Raw genomic sequence first — 17,590 nt, forward strand, 5'->3', positions numbered from 1 at the left:
TTTTTTCCCCAACTTCAAAGAAAAAAAAAAAACAAGTATATAAAAGGAGCCATGGCTCTAATTGCCAAAGGGAACTTGGTGCAAAAGGGAAATATCAGATACTTTATCTGGGTTTGATGTTAAAATACATGTACTTCAAATTGGAAAATTTAATCAGTCATTTCAAAAACTACATTAAAAAACAAAATCACAAAGTCATGAGAGATTTTGATTTGTCGTCTTAACAAATGGATGTAAATACTATATATCACAAAGAAATGTTACTAATGCTTACATGTATTCTAACAGAAGAAAAACAGGTAATATATAATGGAAGTTTCAGCACCTTTGCCTAGATGTCTGGTCAGCTTTGCTCATTTTGTTCTTCTAGGAAAGTATAAAGTTACAGGGGGAACTAAAAAAAAAAAAAAAAAGATTGCATATCACATCTTGTGATGCACTGCCAGATAGACTTCCAAATGTCAGAATGCATAACTCATCCAATGACAAGTAATAAAAGTTTCCAGGAAAGCATCTTGGCTGAAAACAAAATGTCTGGCATTTATTTTCATTAAGGACTTGGGAAGGAGGAGAAAGGAAAGGAATTCTATACCTCTGCTTCCCCCAAGAGCTTTTCAGAGTCATTCTGTAAACTAACACTCCAGAAATTAATAAAAAAAAAAAAAAAAAGCACAAAATGTCTGTATCTTCATCCAATGCTGAATCACTATTCCTAACCCTAAGTAATATTGTCTGTAAATGCCATGTAACTGAAGACCAAACTCAAACAAAATCCACATGACACCGATGATCTTCTTGAACAGTCAGCTTCAGGGTTGAAAACATGGTTTGGTAAAATTATTATATTAACAACCTAATAAGTTGCACATATTTTACCTTGAAAGTGTTTCTGTAAGTTGCACAAAGCCAGCATATGCCAGTTCAAAGGCACCCCTGTGCCTTGACTGCATCAGATGATGTTTAAAGTAGTCTCCAATATTTTTGACCTTAAAAAAAAAAAAAAACAATAACAAAGTTACTTGGAATTATAAATAGACAGTTCACTTACATATGCAAGATACTGCAGTGAATAGGAGAAGTTCTCCCCCTGGTTGAACAGAGCACTGGCAAAAGTAAAAAGTACTTGAAGACAAATAATTAGTACATTCAGTTCTTCAGGTTAAAAGGTACAGTATCATGTTCTTAGAAGATCACCAAAAAAATAAAGGACAAAATTAGCTGCTTGAGCACATTCAGATTTTCAGAAAAGGACAATCCTGATTTTCAGAGGAAACAAATTCAGAATCTTTGACGGCCATCACTCTTAGCCTTAAATTCCAAAGAAAATATCTACTACATCATAGCAGCAGAAACAAATATTTACAAAAATTTATCAGAAAAAAAATATTCAAATTTCTAAAGAATTGTACCAAAGGAAAACAAATCTATCTTAGTGAGCTATTCTGAATCTATGCCTCAATTCTGCAAGAATGTCTGTGACTACTAGAAACAATTTCAAAGCAAAAAAAAAAAAAAAGACATGGTATATATGGAATAACGAGAGCTACATTTGAAAATTTGAAAAAACAAAATGCCACAATTGAACTTTCACTGACCATTACTTTCTACCGCCCTACCAAGATGACCAAGATTCTAATGCTGTTTGGAAGCCTACAGTGTCATGCAATCTATTTGTACACAAATTGAGATGCTTCTTTATTGCCAAATAATGAAAACCATTAACTTTCAAGATTTAATGCAAACTTCCAATATCACGTGTTTAAAACAATAACATATTTCATTTTACTATGCAAGATTTTCTTCAGAAATTTTTTTTGAGCTCTTCAGAAAGAAGTTCTTCAAAACTTTTATAAAACAACAAGCATTAAATCATTTCAAGTTTCCTATAGAATAAGAATTTTATCAGCTTTAAGCTAAAACACTTTAACAATCTGACAAGTAATTAAGATGTCAGAGGAGCTAATGCCGTATGTAGCTACAGTTTTCCAACCATTAATTCATTTTATCCAAACAGTGAAAGTACAATAGTTTAAAAAAAAAAAATAGACTCAAACATACTACTTCCTGCAGCTAAATCCAGCCTAAGATAAACAATAATTGGAAATATCTGCAGGGTTTCAACTCTCTCGCCTCAGATTAAGAATAAGAGCCTTTTTTTCAGAAGCAACTGACCCACAGACAGACCAACTCTCCAGCTGTATAAACAAAACCAAACCAAGAAAACCATACACATGCAAATCAAACCACTTTCCTGCTCCACCACCACTCTTAATTATTTTTGGTATAGTATGGAATACTTTTTGTCACATAACTTTCAACTTACTATTTATGTTTCTGAGCATTTTGCAACAGCCTCAATGACCAGAGGATTACATCGAACTGAACTCTGGTATATATTCACTTTCATTCATATGATGGAGTTTGAAGAAAAAGAACAGCCATGACTTTTTTTTCAGAAAATGACAGAGGAACTTGCCTCAGGATCCATGCTAACTATGCATTCCAAACAGAGGGTTCATGAGCATGGCATTCTGACTCCTTCAGGATTGAATAGCGTTCAGCTTCCTTGCATCATAAAACCAGCTCTTCAATGTCAGATGGAGAATAAATCAAGGAATTGTTTTTCTCTACATCATCACGAAGAGTCACAGCAACTGTAAGAAAAAGTGACTCCACCTACTTTCTTTACACAGGAAAGTACACTCCAAGATAAAATACTCAAATATGCAGTGGAAAACAAATATCTTAAACACATTAGATTACCTTGGTTAAATATCAAGAGTACAACAGGTTAGTCTAACTAACAAAAGAACTGACAATTTACAGGGCCAAACTTGCTATTGAGATCAAAAGTCTCCATATTCAGGACATATTCAGTAGAAAAGATCCTGAAAATGCTTTAAAAAAATAGTATATTTGCATCTTCTTTTCCTGGTGATTAGATGCCACCAAGTCCTATACTATCCTATCCTATACTCTAGAGAGAACTTTTCCAAAATATTAGAAGATGGCTGGGGTACTGAATTCTACATGAGACACTTTACATTAAGAACCAGGAAGACGATGACTTTTGCTTTGTCTAAAAAACAAATCTGATCCTGATTAGTACAAACACCAAAGCAGCAACTGGAGTCCCACTTGCAGTAGCACAAATACGGAAGAACACAGAGGTTTGTCATTATGGAAAGTCTTCCACAGACTTGAAGATTCCAGCACAAGACCCAGTCTGTCAGGGATAACACAAGCAGAACCCCTGGCACTGGGACAGCACCAAGTCTTCATTTCTGCTGTCTGTTTCTGTTCACTTTGGCACGTGGTTTTGGTAAGCTTATCTCCCAAGATCATATTAAAACCTTACACCTAAGATAAATAGGAGTTTGAGGAAAACTTAAAATACCAGGTTTGGAGCACTGTCTCAAATGGTCATGGGCCAGAGTCTTTGTTAGGTATCATTTTGATCACTTGGCTTCTACTGGAACAACACTTCTACGAAAGGCCATTTGCATGATCATCCTACGAGGCACAGCTTTGGATCTGGCATCTCAGATTTTCTGGGTCAGATGGAGAATGAAAGATAGAGCAAGTATTTGAATGGAGGGATACCATCATACAAGGCAACTCCTCTGTCCATTTTTAAGAGGCAAAGCAGTCATCACAACACAGGCTAGACATTAATAACTGCCAATTTATATTCAGAATTTTGCAACTCCTTTCTAAATGCATCTCCACAGAAAGCAGAAGATGATGTTCTGAAGATTCAGCACACACTGTGACATTCAAATACCATGCAAACCCTATCTGGAACTCAAAAGATAAGGAAGGTGCAAATGTAATATTGTCCCAACTTCAGAAAGGAAAAGTAAGTAACAAACAAGTGCTGACTGTCTATCAACTTTTCCTACATGGGTACACGCCACAAGAGACAACATTTAACTGCTAGTAAAGAGTAATGAAGAAATAAAGCCACAACTAGTTGGCTGGCACTGTTATCTTCCAAGAAGCACAGTTCTTTTGCAACATTTCTTAATGTGGATTGAAAGACATTTGCTTGCTAAAAACAAAAAAAACATGCAAATTCAGCACTTACTACAATATTTAGGGTGAATAAATTGCAAAAGTAACACTGACTCCATAAGGTATAACTTCACACAGTTACTGACCTAAACAAGGAGAAAGGTGCAATGCTAAGAAGGGAGGCTTTGCAACAGATTTTACTCAACATTTACGCTTAGCTCCAATTCAAGGCACATAGATCCAAAGCTTCTCTTGACTTTCACAGCTCCATATTCTTAAATCCCTAGGCATTTACAGAACAAAGAAAAAGATGGACAACTGCAAAAGAAGGGTGTATCTGCATAAGATACCAAAATCTAATTCTATTATTTCTAAACACTGAAAACATGGAAGTTTAAAGCCACAGAAATTCTAGTACTGACGTTTCTAGTAATTTATGATGAGATATTCTTTTTGTACAATAAAGTAAGGTTACTTACAAAAAGTGCAGTGAAAATGGCTATAACTTTCCCTATAATGCTTGTTTTACATACCAACCCGAGAAAAAATTCAAACTATATATATATATATATAAATAATTTGATTTCCTATCAAATAATGTTCTTCAGATTAGAACATAGGTATTGTTTTTCAGGAAAATGTCAAGAGCACAGAGAATCTAATGAGGCATCTATATCAAAAGAAGATATGTTTCTGCTAATGTCTGCTTTCTAAATAAAAATGGAAATACTACAGTAAGAGCCAACTCATGCTAAATTGCCAATTCCTGTTTGACTTGAAGCAGAGTAAAGAACACAGTAGTAGAAACACATTATCTGCTCTTATCCACTTTCCAGACCTATACAGCAATACAAGTAAAGCTGTAAACTAGCCAGGAAATAAGTAGGCCAGAGACAATGCAAGAATAAAGATACTAACACTATTTCCATGGCACTACCACTAAAACATGAGAAATAAGACCTGCAATTACACTGTTATTCATTTTAAGACAGAAACTCACAACACCTAATGAAAAACTATTCACTTTCTACCAGAAAGGAAAAAAGTAGGAAAGTAGTATGTCGCATATTTCAATCTTCCATGTAGACTGGTCTTGTCAAAATCATAAGGAAATGAAAAGGCCATCAATTAAAAGCAGAAATTTAATAAAGACAAAATATTTCCCAAATAAATGCCTGTGGTAATCTAATTTCTTGCAAATACTGCATTCAACGTTCCACAAGAGATCCAGATGGCATATTAACATTTCTGATCTCTAAAATCAAAAACATTGGAGGAAAAAGAGTCACATTAAGTTGTCCACAATTCAAACATGCTATGTACCATAAGGCTACGACTAGTCAGCATATTTCTCTTTCAGAATTTTTTATTACGAAGTCCAGTTAATGAGCTTTATGAAAATGCCAACATCTATAGTTCAAAGTGAAATAAAAAAAAAAACTGTTTAAAAACAAAGGCAGGTCATCAGATTTTTAATAATTCTAACATACAATTCATATATATGCATATGTATAAATATAAATCAGTTTTTATGAAAAGAATATGCATCCTATAAATAACCTAAGAATGACTACTTCTTCAGTTTGTCTACTATGTATAACTCCACTTACTTGTAACTACTTTAAGCATTTATGCCTCCTGCATAACAGTGTATATTTGATACAATAGTAACCACATGCACAGCAATAAAAATACTTTTTCATGTTTAATATAACTTTATTTGAAAGGAAAACATTCATTAAAATTGTCTGTTTTTCCCCACTCAGAATATGAAGATTTTTTTTAATGAGAAGTATTTCCCTACCTGTTCTACAGTAATCAACCCATTTGAAGGTTCAGATGCAGCCTGTGCAGGCAAAAGTTTACACAGCGTCCCTAACAGCAGAGATACTTCCTTCATGCTTCTCCAGCAACACACGAGTACCATTTGAGCTGTGACATCACATATCTGACTTTCTTTACCTTAAAAACAAAAATCCAGAAATATAGTAGTTTGACTCCAAGTTCTCTGGCACAGACTCGTAATTTAGAATTAATTTAGCTTGATCTTCTTACAAAATATAATTCACTACAAAACAATTCAAAACCAGGTAGTACAAAAGATAACTTAATTCTGTTGATCCCAATTCAATTCTTGGTACTTTTTTACCATACTGAACTCTGCTTGGATATGAGAGCAGCATATTTTACTACTATTTTTAAAGGTCTTTTTGTCAACATCAGCATTGCACTACATATCGAATTATACAAACATTAACAGCTTTGTAGCTAGGCTCCAATGAACTCCTATATCAATCAGCAATCCGTCACTAGATATTATTTGTGGGTTCCCCCCCTTTTTTTTTTTTAAAAAAAAAAGCTCAGATGCCCCCATGCTCCCAGACCAATTCACATTTTAATGCAACAGCGTCATCTAGCGGACATTATGTGAGTCTCATGTAATTTACAAACATTTTCATGAAACAAAACATACGGCCAACCAAAAAACTGTTTTATACGCAGGAAAATATGTGAGGAAACAAAATCCAACTTTTTGTTTCTAAAACTTAGAAACCTCACCTAAATCATTACATTTCAAATGTAAAGATAATTTGTAAATATATGCAGGCATACAATAAATACGCTAAAGTTTGAAACTGAGATGTAAAGAGATAGAAAAATTGCACAGCTGCTATGCACTAAAACAGGCAAATATTATCTAACATTTTATCCCTGGAAGCCTTCAAACAGAAGCTTCTGCTTATGTAATCCCATGCAACAAGTTTTACCGCATGAATATATTCCCACTAGCCTTGTGTACACTGGAGAGCAACATCACACTAACACCTTTCAACAAGCAATGTGTTAAAGCATTTCTTGACAGAAGAGGTGTTAAAGATCACCTGGCCAGTGAAGTTTGGGCAATAGAATCCAGGCCAATATCAAAACAACTCATTTTCACATGTACTCTAAGAGAGATTAACCACAATCTCCCAGAAACATAGTGAATTAGTCTTTAAAACCATGCCCATGAATAACTAGCTTCTGACAAGTTTACTGAAGAAGTGAAATATTATATGGAGAAATTAACTTCCAACTTTGATCACCCAAGTAAAATGTCTGCCCTATAAAGACTAACTTGATTTAATTATTAATACAGTGTTTGATTTACCTCTCATTTCTGTGCAAATATTTTCCATTGGCTTGTGGTCAGCCAGCTTTTCAGACTCCATTTTGCAGTGTTCTTTCAGCACCTTCGCTTGCATAAAATAATCGTTTGTGTCCTGCGGCTGTATCTCATTCAGAATCATCTGCAGGCGATCCGCGGTTTCTACACATTAGATAAGAATACTTAAGCTGCTTTCCTTTTTTTTTTCTCTTTATTTATTTGTACTTTCAATTCCTCATAAAAAGCTAATTTATTTATTTCAAATAAAAAAAGAAGGCCATTAGCAGTAACATTTCAAACTACAATGACTACAAAGACCAAGGAAGAAAGAAAAGCAGGCTATACAGTCACCTGTTTTGAAACAACACTATCTGCACAGGCTTGTTCCGTTTAGTGCAGAAGACAGATAACCTGTATCAAAACTTAAAAGAATGGCTTAAGATTAAGACATAAAATAGAAATTTGAAAGAGACTGGTGTAAGGATTCATTTCCAGAATTGCAATAAGAAATAAAGACAACTTCAAGAGCTTCAGATTTTACAGAATTCTTTTTGTTTGTTTGCTTGTTTGTTTACCTGAATCAATATCCATTGGAATAAGACCCTCTGGTGATGAGCTCTGCACTACTGGTGATACTACAGCAGATAGTTCGTATGACATCAGAATGAGCCTTGCCACTATTTGCTTCCATTCAGTTATGAACATCAAGTTACTATTAAAAAAAGAAAAAGAAAAGACAAGCAACATACCAAGGATTAAAATAATTTTACATTTAAAGGGGAAAAAAAAATGACACTATAAGCACATCTACAACTGCACTTGTGAAAACAACAAATAAGTTGGACAAGTCCTAACACTGAGTTTTTATACTTACAAAGAAATATACAACATCTCGCTAAACTATGGCAAAGTCAGAGTGCTAAAACCCACCAGTACTAGAATTCATTACAGATAACATTGTATGCTTTTATTCCAGTGAGCAGCTTTCTACTGTGCTTAATTAAGGAGTTACAACTTGCTATTTTGTAGTATACCTTACTTACTTAAGAGGTAATTGCTGCAACGCTCCGTTTATACAATGCACTCTCCCATACATGGGGAATGATGCTGCTGCTTGAAGTAGAGACTTTTTAGCTTGAAATATTTCTTCTTCAACATTCACCAACAAAAGCTTGATAACTGAAATTTTTAAAAATTACAGATGTAAATTATACATACAAGTACACAGTATTTTCTGAGAAACAAGCCTGCTTAAAAGTAATACAAATAAAACCTGTTTATAAAACAGTTCATTGGGAAGTGCAGAGAAATTTCTTTCTTTACACTCCTCAATCTTCCATCCATTAAATAGTGCTCATTGTTGGTTTTCAGTTACCTAAACACCAACAATGTTATATTCTATTCAGTCTGTCCGAATCAAACAGCAGCAATGAAAAGCATAGCCAAGACCATGTACTCAGAGACAATTACACAACCCATGCCGAAGTCAAGAGAGGTAACCTACCACATACTGAAAGTTAGACTTTGTCCATAGAAGCAGCTTAAAACAACAAACAGCTCAACAGAATATTAAATATCAGAAGCTTCCTGTTAAATATTTGAGTCTTTAATTAGCCACCGAAGAAGCTGCCCAGTTTGCAAGGGTACTTGTGCCAATTCTATTTACATTTATACCATGTAGCACAGTGTCAGAATCAGAATGAATTACAGATCCAAATAACAAACTACAGATCACTAATAGAAGATACCCTCCAACAATGATACATGAGATTACCCATACATTTCCTTCATTTATAGTAATCATAATGTCATCTCAAAAATCAGTTTCACTGCATACGAAGAAAATACTAACAAGCCAATAAAAAGTCTTACTAGAAAAGAAGTGACTAAGAGGACAAATAAAGTTGCGAGTTTACTAAAAACTACATTCAGCATTCAATCACAAACAACGGAGCTTTCAGATTTTTAATTTCATTGCCAATTATTAGATCTGTAAGATATTTGTTTAATGAATTTGCCAGATCTGATAGATCTAAAGCTTTGCAGCTTTCACACAGAGGCACCAAACCAAAGAAAAATATTCCACGTTAAACAAAGCAGCAATGTATACGCAGGAATACAAACCACTTGGAACAATGGTTCTGAGCGAACACGAGTGAACAGAGGTCCAAGAGTCAGTACTTCAAATGTCAAGTACTTAAACATGATTCAGACAAACCATAGCTGCCTTTGCTCTGGGTAAACAAGCTTTCAAGGAATAGAGGTTCCTTTCCAGCACTTTATGTACCCAGCTTCATCAAAAGAGTTCAAGGTCTCAATGTCATTTTCCTTTTCACCAAAACAATAATGAAATCCACTTTCTGAGAACATCTGAAAGCTTCAACATGAACAGGACTTGATTAAGATCTTCATAATGGATGAAACAGCCTATTAACAGCAAAACTAAACATACTTGAAACCCTATTAGAAATAACCACCTTCTACTCACTATACCTATTATGGAATGTCTTGAAGAGAAGCAACAAGATTTCAAATAAATATATAAAAAAAAAATACTGGTGATAATTTCCCTAAAATTTACCTGCTAAAGTGTTCTTCTCCACAGTATCTACTGATGTGTCTTCATTCATCTGGGGGTTATGCTTAATCCATTTTCCTAAACAAATATGCTGTAGATCTTTATGATATGCTAAGAAGTTCAACAAATAGGAAGCAGTGACACAATCATATGGCTTGGTACTTGTGCTAAGATCCATTGCTGCTCGGAATAACAGATCTAGACTTTCAGAATCCTGAAAGAAACAATATGGCTCATTTTACTGAGCTCCCATATTGATTTAATTAAGCTAGTTAGCACCCTGAAACTGGAGAACGTACCTTTCAACAAGTCTGCAGGTACACATTTTTTAAGAAACATATTATACACAGATTGCCTTGCAGTCAAAATGTGAACTGTGTAGGCATTTAGCAAAGACACAATCAGATATTCACTGAAGATGGGAATGCTCATTTATAAAGCAGTATTCAAACACAACATACATCACAGGAAGATGATTTTGATTTCAAAACAGTGTGCTTTGCCAACAGTCCTCACAGAGAAGCATGGGTTACTGGAAAGCAGTGTTTGCTCACCAGTACTTTTGAATTATAGAGCATTCATAAAACAATCAGGAAAAAAAAAAATTTTGCAGTTTATACTGTTGTTGAGAGAAATCACAGACAATAAGAAAATGAAATCTGAGACCAAATCAAAGAGAAACACAAGGCTGAGTTTTGTGAAATTCATGAGTAACGAAGTTAAAATGCCTCAAACATTTGCGAAGGACATCACAGCTAAGAGTTTACCTTATCTGTTAATTTGATAGTAGAGTAAGCTCTTTTCCAGTATTAAAACGTGCTTAGTAAACAGTTTATAGCCATACCCAATGAATTGCCCATATTTTTTCATCTGTTAGCAAAACTAGCCTTGTCAGGTAAAGGCTGAAGCTGTGGAAAAAAAATCTATAGAAAAAACTAGGGCTGAACACTACTGTAGTCAGCTTGGACCAGCTTCTAATTTTCAAGAGCTATTCAAGTACCTTGAATTAGGTACACAGAGCATTCATCTTTCATGAAATTACTCCCTTTAAACTATTTTTAGTTACATACCTGTAAATTAAATGCAACATCACGTAGCTTCATCAACAGCTCAAATGCTAGGACTTTTACTTCTTCAAAAGTACTCGCAAAGCACTGAATCAAAGTTCGTACACGAGCAGAATTCATCTCCTGATCCAGTCTAAAAACTTGCTCCTGGCCTGTTCAAAGAAATTGTTTTGCTGTAATTTTTTTTCTTTAATCAGAATAAGCATTACATTAACATTTTATTTTGTTCTAGTATCAGAAACACTAAAATGGAATTTTAGCTAAAGCATTATTTTAATACTAATGAGCATTTAAGATGACATGTTCATTTTTGAAGAAAGAATTCCCACATCAGAAAGTTACTCTCAGTAATACAGAAAGTGACTGTATAATCAATGAATATAAACATGTTATAATTATGAAATAAACAAGAGAATTTGGCTAAGCAGGTTGTAATAACAAAAAGAGAAAAGATAGAATGCTTACCCGCATCCTGGGCTCACTGCAAAACACCAGAGAAGAGATCTCCAGAAGAGATCCTTTTCCACTGGCAGTCAGCTCTTAAATGGGCCTAGCAGAGGTGCAGCCAGGCTCCACCCCTTCCTGCAGCACAGGTGATTTGCCTTCACCTGTGCTCCCATGGCTGACTCACTGCTCGCCTCAGGTGATCAATCAGAGGTTCAGGCCGTGATTCAGCAGTTCCCATACAGTAACTCTTTGCCAAAAACAGAACTGACTTATTCAGCTTTGAAAACTTCCCTAGAATTCTATAATAGTAGCAAGAAATTCTTTTCAAAAAAGGGATTCAAAGACTTCTCCATGTTGTCATGATTTCTGGGGATTGACGTAATGCCAGAAAGAAGCCAGAAGTTTTAAGACATAAACAAGCACACCATGCTACAACACAAACACAATTGTAGCTAATGTCCTTCTTAAGTGTTGTTACACTCCTAAATCTTAAAGCTATTATGAACAACTCTCAGTACAATTTTCTGCTAAAAAATCAGAAGTCACAACAATGTGCTACAAATGCATAATAATTAAATTAGTATAATAATGATTTACAGCAGGTTTTAAGAAAAGAACACCAACCAAGAAGGTCACTTCCTCTCCAAATCAAGTTTTAGACGTCTCATTCCTTTACAATAACAACTGAACACCAAGAATTTGCTTTAATGTTGATCATATGATCCAGAGACAAGATTTAGGAAAACTGCCAGTATACCAGGGCTCTAAGTAGTATTTCTTCAACTGAGGTTGCTGTAACAGTATAGAATCTTTGAAGTAACAGCAGCAGCAGATCATCAACTGTCCAGTTCAGGCATTCCTTATTTAGGATACAATATATCTCAAGGACATACAATTTTTTTCCAATTAACAGTTTCCATGGTCTCAATATTTTAAATAACATACTATTAACAAATTAGAAGAGGTAAAGGACGTGAAGTTATTAAATATACTGAAACTTCTCCAAAAATCTTTCTTAGTGACAAAAAAAAAAAAAAGCAGTGAAAAGTCTTGCCAGAAAATTCCTATTTAAGAAAGATATTCAACAGGCTATAGACATTTGTATTTACTTCAAAATTCCATTAGCTATTAAAATGTACCATACTTTCTTTGGATAAAATGAAAGTGGCAAAGTACTTAAATTCTACAGTACTTTCTAAATATTTTACCTATTTTACTTTGACAGAAATTAACCAGCTCCCTCAAAAAAAATCTTCAATACTTCCCATCCCCACACCTTACAAGTTGTAATTTATTTATAAACACAAAGCAGTCTCTCACCTTTTGGAACAGAAAATATTTCAGCTACTGATCCTAAAATACTAAGGGCAGAAAATCTGGTTGGGTGCGACGAGCCAGGAAACAATGCCTCAAAAAGTCTGTCACATAAAGATGACAGGAAATCCTAAAGATCAAATGAGAGATTTTGGAACAGTTTATTTGCTGCCCCACAGACAGAAATTTAAGTAATAAGATTTAGGACATTCTGCATTGCTACACAAGAAAACCATGACCTTCCAGCTCCACCTGGAGGAACAGGAGGCCTACTTTTGTAGTATTGACAAATTTGTTATTTCCCAGAGCACAGGAAGATAGCAAGATCTTTAGTTTTAGTTTTCTTAAAGAGCTTCCATCCCTGCTCCCACAGAGATCACGATCACATCAAATCCTTTAAATGCAGTCATTCTCCACTTGCTGCTGTTTCAGTTCACTTAGCAATCCTCGGAAAGTAACCTGGATTGCCTTTTGACAAAATGAAGTTTAAAGATACTCTCCAAATACCAACAAGCCCTCAGTTCATGACAAAACACTACATTTAATCAAAATTAACTTGTACAAGTAGTGTTAGTACTGTTATACTTGAAATGACTGAACCCTTCTATACCACAGTGTTTCCTAATGCAGACATGACTTAAAATACCCAGAGGTGTTTTCAAGAAAAATTAACCAACTTACAGAAATGCTTTCCCATTTCTTTTTGTCTACTACATCTCTAGCAATCTAACATAATTTATGTTTACTTACTCTGTATTTCTGCAAAATCCCCAAAGGATTCCTTTTAGGTGAATCTTCAAATAATTCTTGCTTGGTTTTATTTTGCTCCAATTTATAAAGCACCTGAGAACTTTCTCGTATTCTACAAAATAACTTTAAGAACAAAATCAAAACACAGCAAAGGCAAGAGACATTTACAGTTAAATAAGGGCTAATGAGATTTTCAGCTTAATTTCTAGATCTTATTATTTGCAATTTTTTTAAAAAGTTCATACGCAGCACAACACGGAACTGATCCTTCACACACAAAAAAAGGTTTTTTGTTCCCCACTTCACACTCCTTCCCATTCCTTTACACCTCCAACACCTATTTCCATCCTCCTTAATTCTACACCTACTCTTCTTCTCCCACCTCCCCATTTTCCATGGAATGTAAGCTCCTGTATAAAAATAACTCAATTAACACACACAGATTTTTATAGCTTAACTAACCTCAGCACTGCTTTCTCCCTTTCTACTTCATTTCTTCCAACAGAAATTTTACAACTCATATTTCTCAGTCTGCTTCAGGCAAATGCAAACAGAGACAGGCTTCTGCTAAGCCTATTCCACCCTACTCCCATCCAAAACACTCTTTGTACACATATGCTCTCCTTATCCCATCCACGTTCTCCTACTATGTTACCGTTCACAATTAGTTACTGTGTCCATCACTTAATTTTTTAAGTTATCCTTGTCTGTCATTCTGTTGCAAAATACATACAAAGCAGACCTTTCTTAGAGTTTCTTCTTTCATTTGAGCAACTTTCTAACATAGTAGAAACAAAAAATACAGAAATGGTATATAATTAAAACAATAAGAACAATAAACATTTTGTTTACCTTTCTCAGCAAAGAACATATCTGTTGCCTTACTGAAGGAGACTGGCTGTTCAAGTTGTACGTAACGAAAAATAAAATTAGTTGCATTTCTTCCACAGACACAATTTCTGTGCTACGATGAGTTTCACAAAGCAAACCTAAAGCATCAATGCAAACCTGAAAGATATTTAGATGTTAAACATAAAAGAGTTATAGATACCTATGATGGTACCTTTGTTTTAAAAGGATACTAACACAGAACTTATGGTCTAAGCAATTCCTCTAATTTTCTAAGCAAATCATCTAATGTCTAAAGACTCAAAGAAATAATTGTCCCTCTACCTGATTGTGCTGATGGACTAGACCCTGTTTTATAGATTCAGTAGATACAAGACCACTGCTCATAATATTTGAAAGCTCCAGGTGTCCATGAGCCCTGGCTGTTCTCAGGCACGCCATCAGGGCTCCAAGAGCTCCTCTGGTTCTCCAAGAGCCTAAAGAAAATGAAATACAGTCATAATTATAGCCTAATTAACACCATAAACAAAGCACTAACTGCAGAGCTTGTCAGAAACTCCACATACTTCCAATTCATAACCTATCTCCTCTTTTTCTCTATAAACCAAATAAGAGCAAAAGACAGTCTGTCATAGATTTAATTTATTCTAAATTGCCTAGAATCCAAAAGCCTCTTCACAAATAAATCACACACAAAAAGGAGTTTGTGATATCTCAAAACCCATTAATTGAAAATTACACTCAATTATAATAAAAACTACAAAAAAAAAAAAAAAAACAAATCTTATCTTTATATATTTGCAACGAAAAATTATCCCTAAAGTCCTGCTGTTAGACAAGCCTATAGAGGAAATAATAAGAGAACAGAAAAATAGGAATAAAAAAAAAAAAAAAAAAAAAAACTGATAATTAACATAAATGGCAGGTAAAGTGAAGTGTAAAGAACACACAACTAGAACACGGATTGTTTTGCTCACAGCATGGAGATACTCAAAATTACTACAAATCTCACCATGAAACAATAACAGCAATAAACACCATCCAGAATTTTATCTCCCAAATACATTTTAACAGGAATTGAAAATCCACTTTTTCAAGATTTTTTTTTTTTTTTTTAAATCATTACAGTTACAAATATCATATTTATTTTCTTACCAAGATTAGCATCTGCAGAAGCCTGAAGAATCCTAATCATGTAGTTCAGACTGTCAGGGTTACATCTGAGTAATTTTGGTAAATAGTAATCTATTATATATGTAGTTTGGTCATGGTTCCCTTCACACAGTATTAGAAGAAGAGGAGAAACCCAAACGTCATGCCACTGGTCAATCCAAGTGCTTTTCTGACAACTTGAAGTAAACTGGACTTTGTGATTTGTAAACATGGTTTCCAAAAGATCACTCGCATAGGGTGCCAGAGACTGATCATTCATCACATTCAGTATTTGTACTGGAATTGATTTGTCCAACTGCAGTATATTTTCAGTACCCAGACACTCCACAAGACAAGCAAGAGAAGCGTATTTCCCTTTTACATGCCATTCCAGACTCAGTAAACGCTTGGTTAGCCTTGCAAAGAATGGGTCTGATTTTTCATCAGATCCAGTAATGATGGTCCGGTGTATCTGAAGAAGATTCCTGAATATCAGTTTGCTTTGGTGTCTAACGGCATCTAGAGGGTGTTCCCAGTGTGTGTAAACATATTCCAGCAGCCTCCTAACCACCTCTGAATTTCCATTAAGTTTCATTTTTAGATTTGGTGAGTCTGAAATAAGGGCAGCTAGTGCTGAATTAGTCCAAATAGCAAGGATTCTAGACAAAGATGTTGCCATGCTGGATTCTTTTAACCTTTTCAAAAGAACAAACAAACAAAGTTCATAAACATCATTTGGCACTTACATTGAAAATAAATACATAAATTCTGTTTCAAAATAACTACTCATCACACTAGTTTACCTTCCCCTGATACGGATAAGGAAACGCTATCCATTTGTTGAAGAAAAAAGAAGTTATGTAAAAAGGTTTTGGATGTTTCAAACTGTACACTCAGTCACCTGGCATGCTGTTAACCACTCACAGCTAAAAACACCTAAGTAGGTCAACAAGACATTGCTACAGCTATTTTGGAGCTGAGAACAGAACTGAACCTCTGCGTGCTAGTATTTCACGTAATTATGTTACTGCATGCATCCTGAACACCTCAGGAAAAGTTTTCATTGTCTTAAGAAACAAATAAATAAATAAATAAAATGAGAATTGTATATCCAAAAACAAAATCGTAAAATTGACCTCCAGGACAATATGCTCACATCCACTGTTTAGTCTCCATAATACTCAGCAAACATCAATGAAGTCAATGGGTGAAATATTTTTCACATGGAGGAATTCAGTGACACATCTTTCCTTCCTACGTATACCATTTTGTCAGACTGCCCCTCTGCTGCCATCTGTCACATGGCAAAACCTAACAGAATACTAAGAGGAAGATTCAACCTCTTTTAGTTTTCAACCTCCATTAGTTTTGGAGCAGCTCTAATATTTTGAAATTTATAGAATTATCATGAATGTATTTAAAAAGGTAACATGACTTGCAAAGAAAAGCTAATTAGTTAAATTGGAAACACTGAACATATCTAGAACCACAACATTTGCAAAAAGGCAAGTAGAAATTTAACTCCCCCCCCAAAAAGCATGAAACAATAAAAATCAAATTGCAAACTTACTCTGAACTCAGAGACAACAAGACTGATACGATATCTAGTAATAGTTTCTCTCCATTTTCACCCATGCTGCCACTCTTCCAATCCAGCATAGCCAGTGCTCCATGGCATAGGAAGAGAAGGACGGAGTCAGAGAGCTGCTTTGTGCACAGAGCCCCACAGTTGTTCACAAACCATGCTGGCATGCCCTCAAGTTTCCTCGATCCACAGAGCAAGTCACTGACCTGTAAGAGCAATATCAAACCTACAGCAGTGTCTTAGCATGGGAGAAAAAACACTCTGTACACAAGCACAAATCCTGGAAGATCTGAAAGATTATTAGCATGTTCTTCTCACAAATTCAAAAACTTTATATCACTATTTGATACATACGAAGAATAAATGATTTAATTCCAGAAGGCCAACACAGAGGTTGGCAAGTCCTGCAATCTGAATTAGCAAAGCCTCTAAAACACTGCGAGGACTGATTAATGACACTACCTTTAGAGAAAATATATGCTTACCAAGGAAGGTAATTCTTCAGCTGGCTCATACATAGCCTTAGTGAACAGAATAAAGGCCAGTCCTGAGGTAGTCTGAACAGTCTGCAGGAGAGTTTCTACATGGCAGAGAAAGGCATTTTAGTTAAAAGTGAAGTAAGCATCGTGTGCCAGAACTGTGTATCAAAATTATATTATTGCTATTGAATTTTCCAAGACTTATAG

General features: G+C 34.9%; 1 protein-coding gene across 6 annotated transcripts in view; it reads right to left on the reverse strand.

Annotated features, from left to right (window-relative positions):
• Window positions 1-17,590, reverse strand: part of THADA (THADA armadillo repeat containing) — a 209,874-nt gene that overhangs the window by 125,295 nt on the left and 66,989 nt on the right. For all 6 annotated transcript variants that reach the window (XR_014881997.1, XM_019612707.3, XM_085219344.1 and 3 more), the window contains 14 exons: window positions 17,390-17,484; window positions 16,890-17,110; window positions 15,323-16,014; window positions 14,492-14,643; window positions 14,171-14,326; window positions 13,319-13,441; window positions 12,575-12,698; window positions 10,811-10,959; window positions 9,744-9,954; window positions 8,206-8,341; window positions 7,738-7,874; window positions 7,166-7,324; window positions 5,819-5,976; window positions 877-986 (listed from right to left, as the gene is read on the reverse strand). Coding sequence is in view for 5 of the 6 variants with exons in the window: in XM_019612707.3 (XP_019468252.2) it covers window positions 877-986; window positions 5,819-5,976; window positions 7,166-7,324; window positions 7,738-7,874; window positions 8,206-8,341; window positions 9,744-9,954; window positions 10,811-10,959; window positions 12,575-12,698; window positions 13,319-13,441; window positions 14,171-14,326; window positions 14,492-14,643; window positions 15,323-16,014; window positions 16,890-17,110; window positions 17,390-17,484 (2,623 nt within the window). In the remaining variant the exon portion in view is untranslated. The remainder of the gene's footprint in view (window positions 1-876; window positions 987-5,818; window positions 5,977-7,165; window positions 7,325-7,737; window positions 7,875-8,205; window positions 8,342-9,743; window positions 9,955-10,810; window positions 10,960-12,574; window positions 12,699-13,318; window positions 13,442-14,170; window positions 14,327-14,491; window positions 14,644-15,322; window positions 16,015-16,889; window positions 17,111-17,389; window positions 17,485-17,590) is intronic.

This window comes from Meleagris gallopavo, chromosome 2 (genome assembly GCF_905368555.1).
Source record: "Meleagris gallopavo chromosome 2, MGAL_WU_HG_1.1, whole genome shotgun sequence".
NCBI classification, from domain to species: domain Eukaryota; kingdom Metazoa; phylum Chordata; class Aves; order Galliformes; family Phasianidae; genus Meleagris; species Meleagris gallopavo.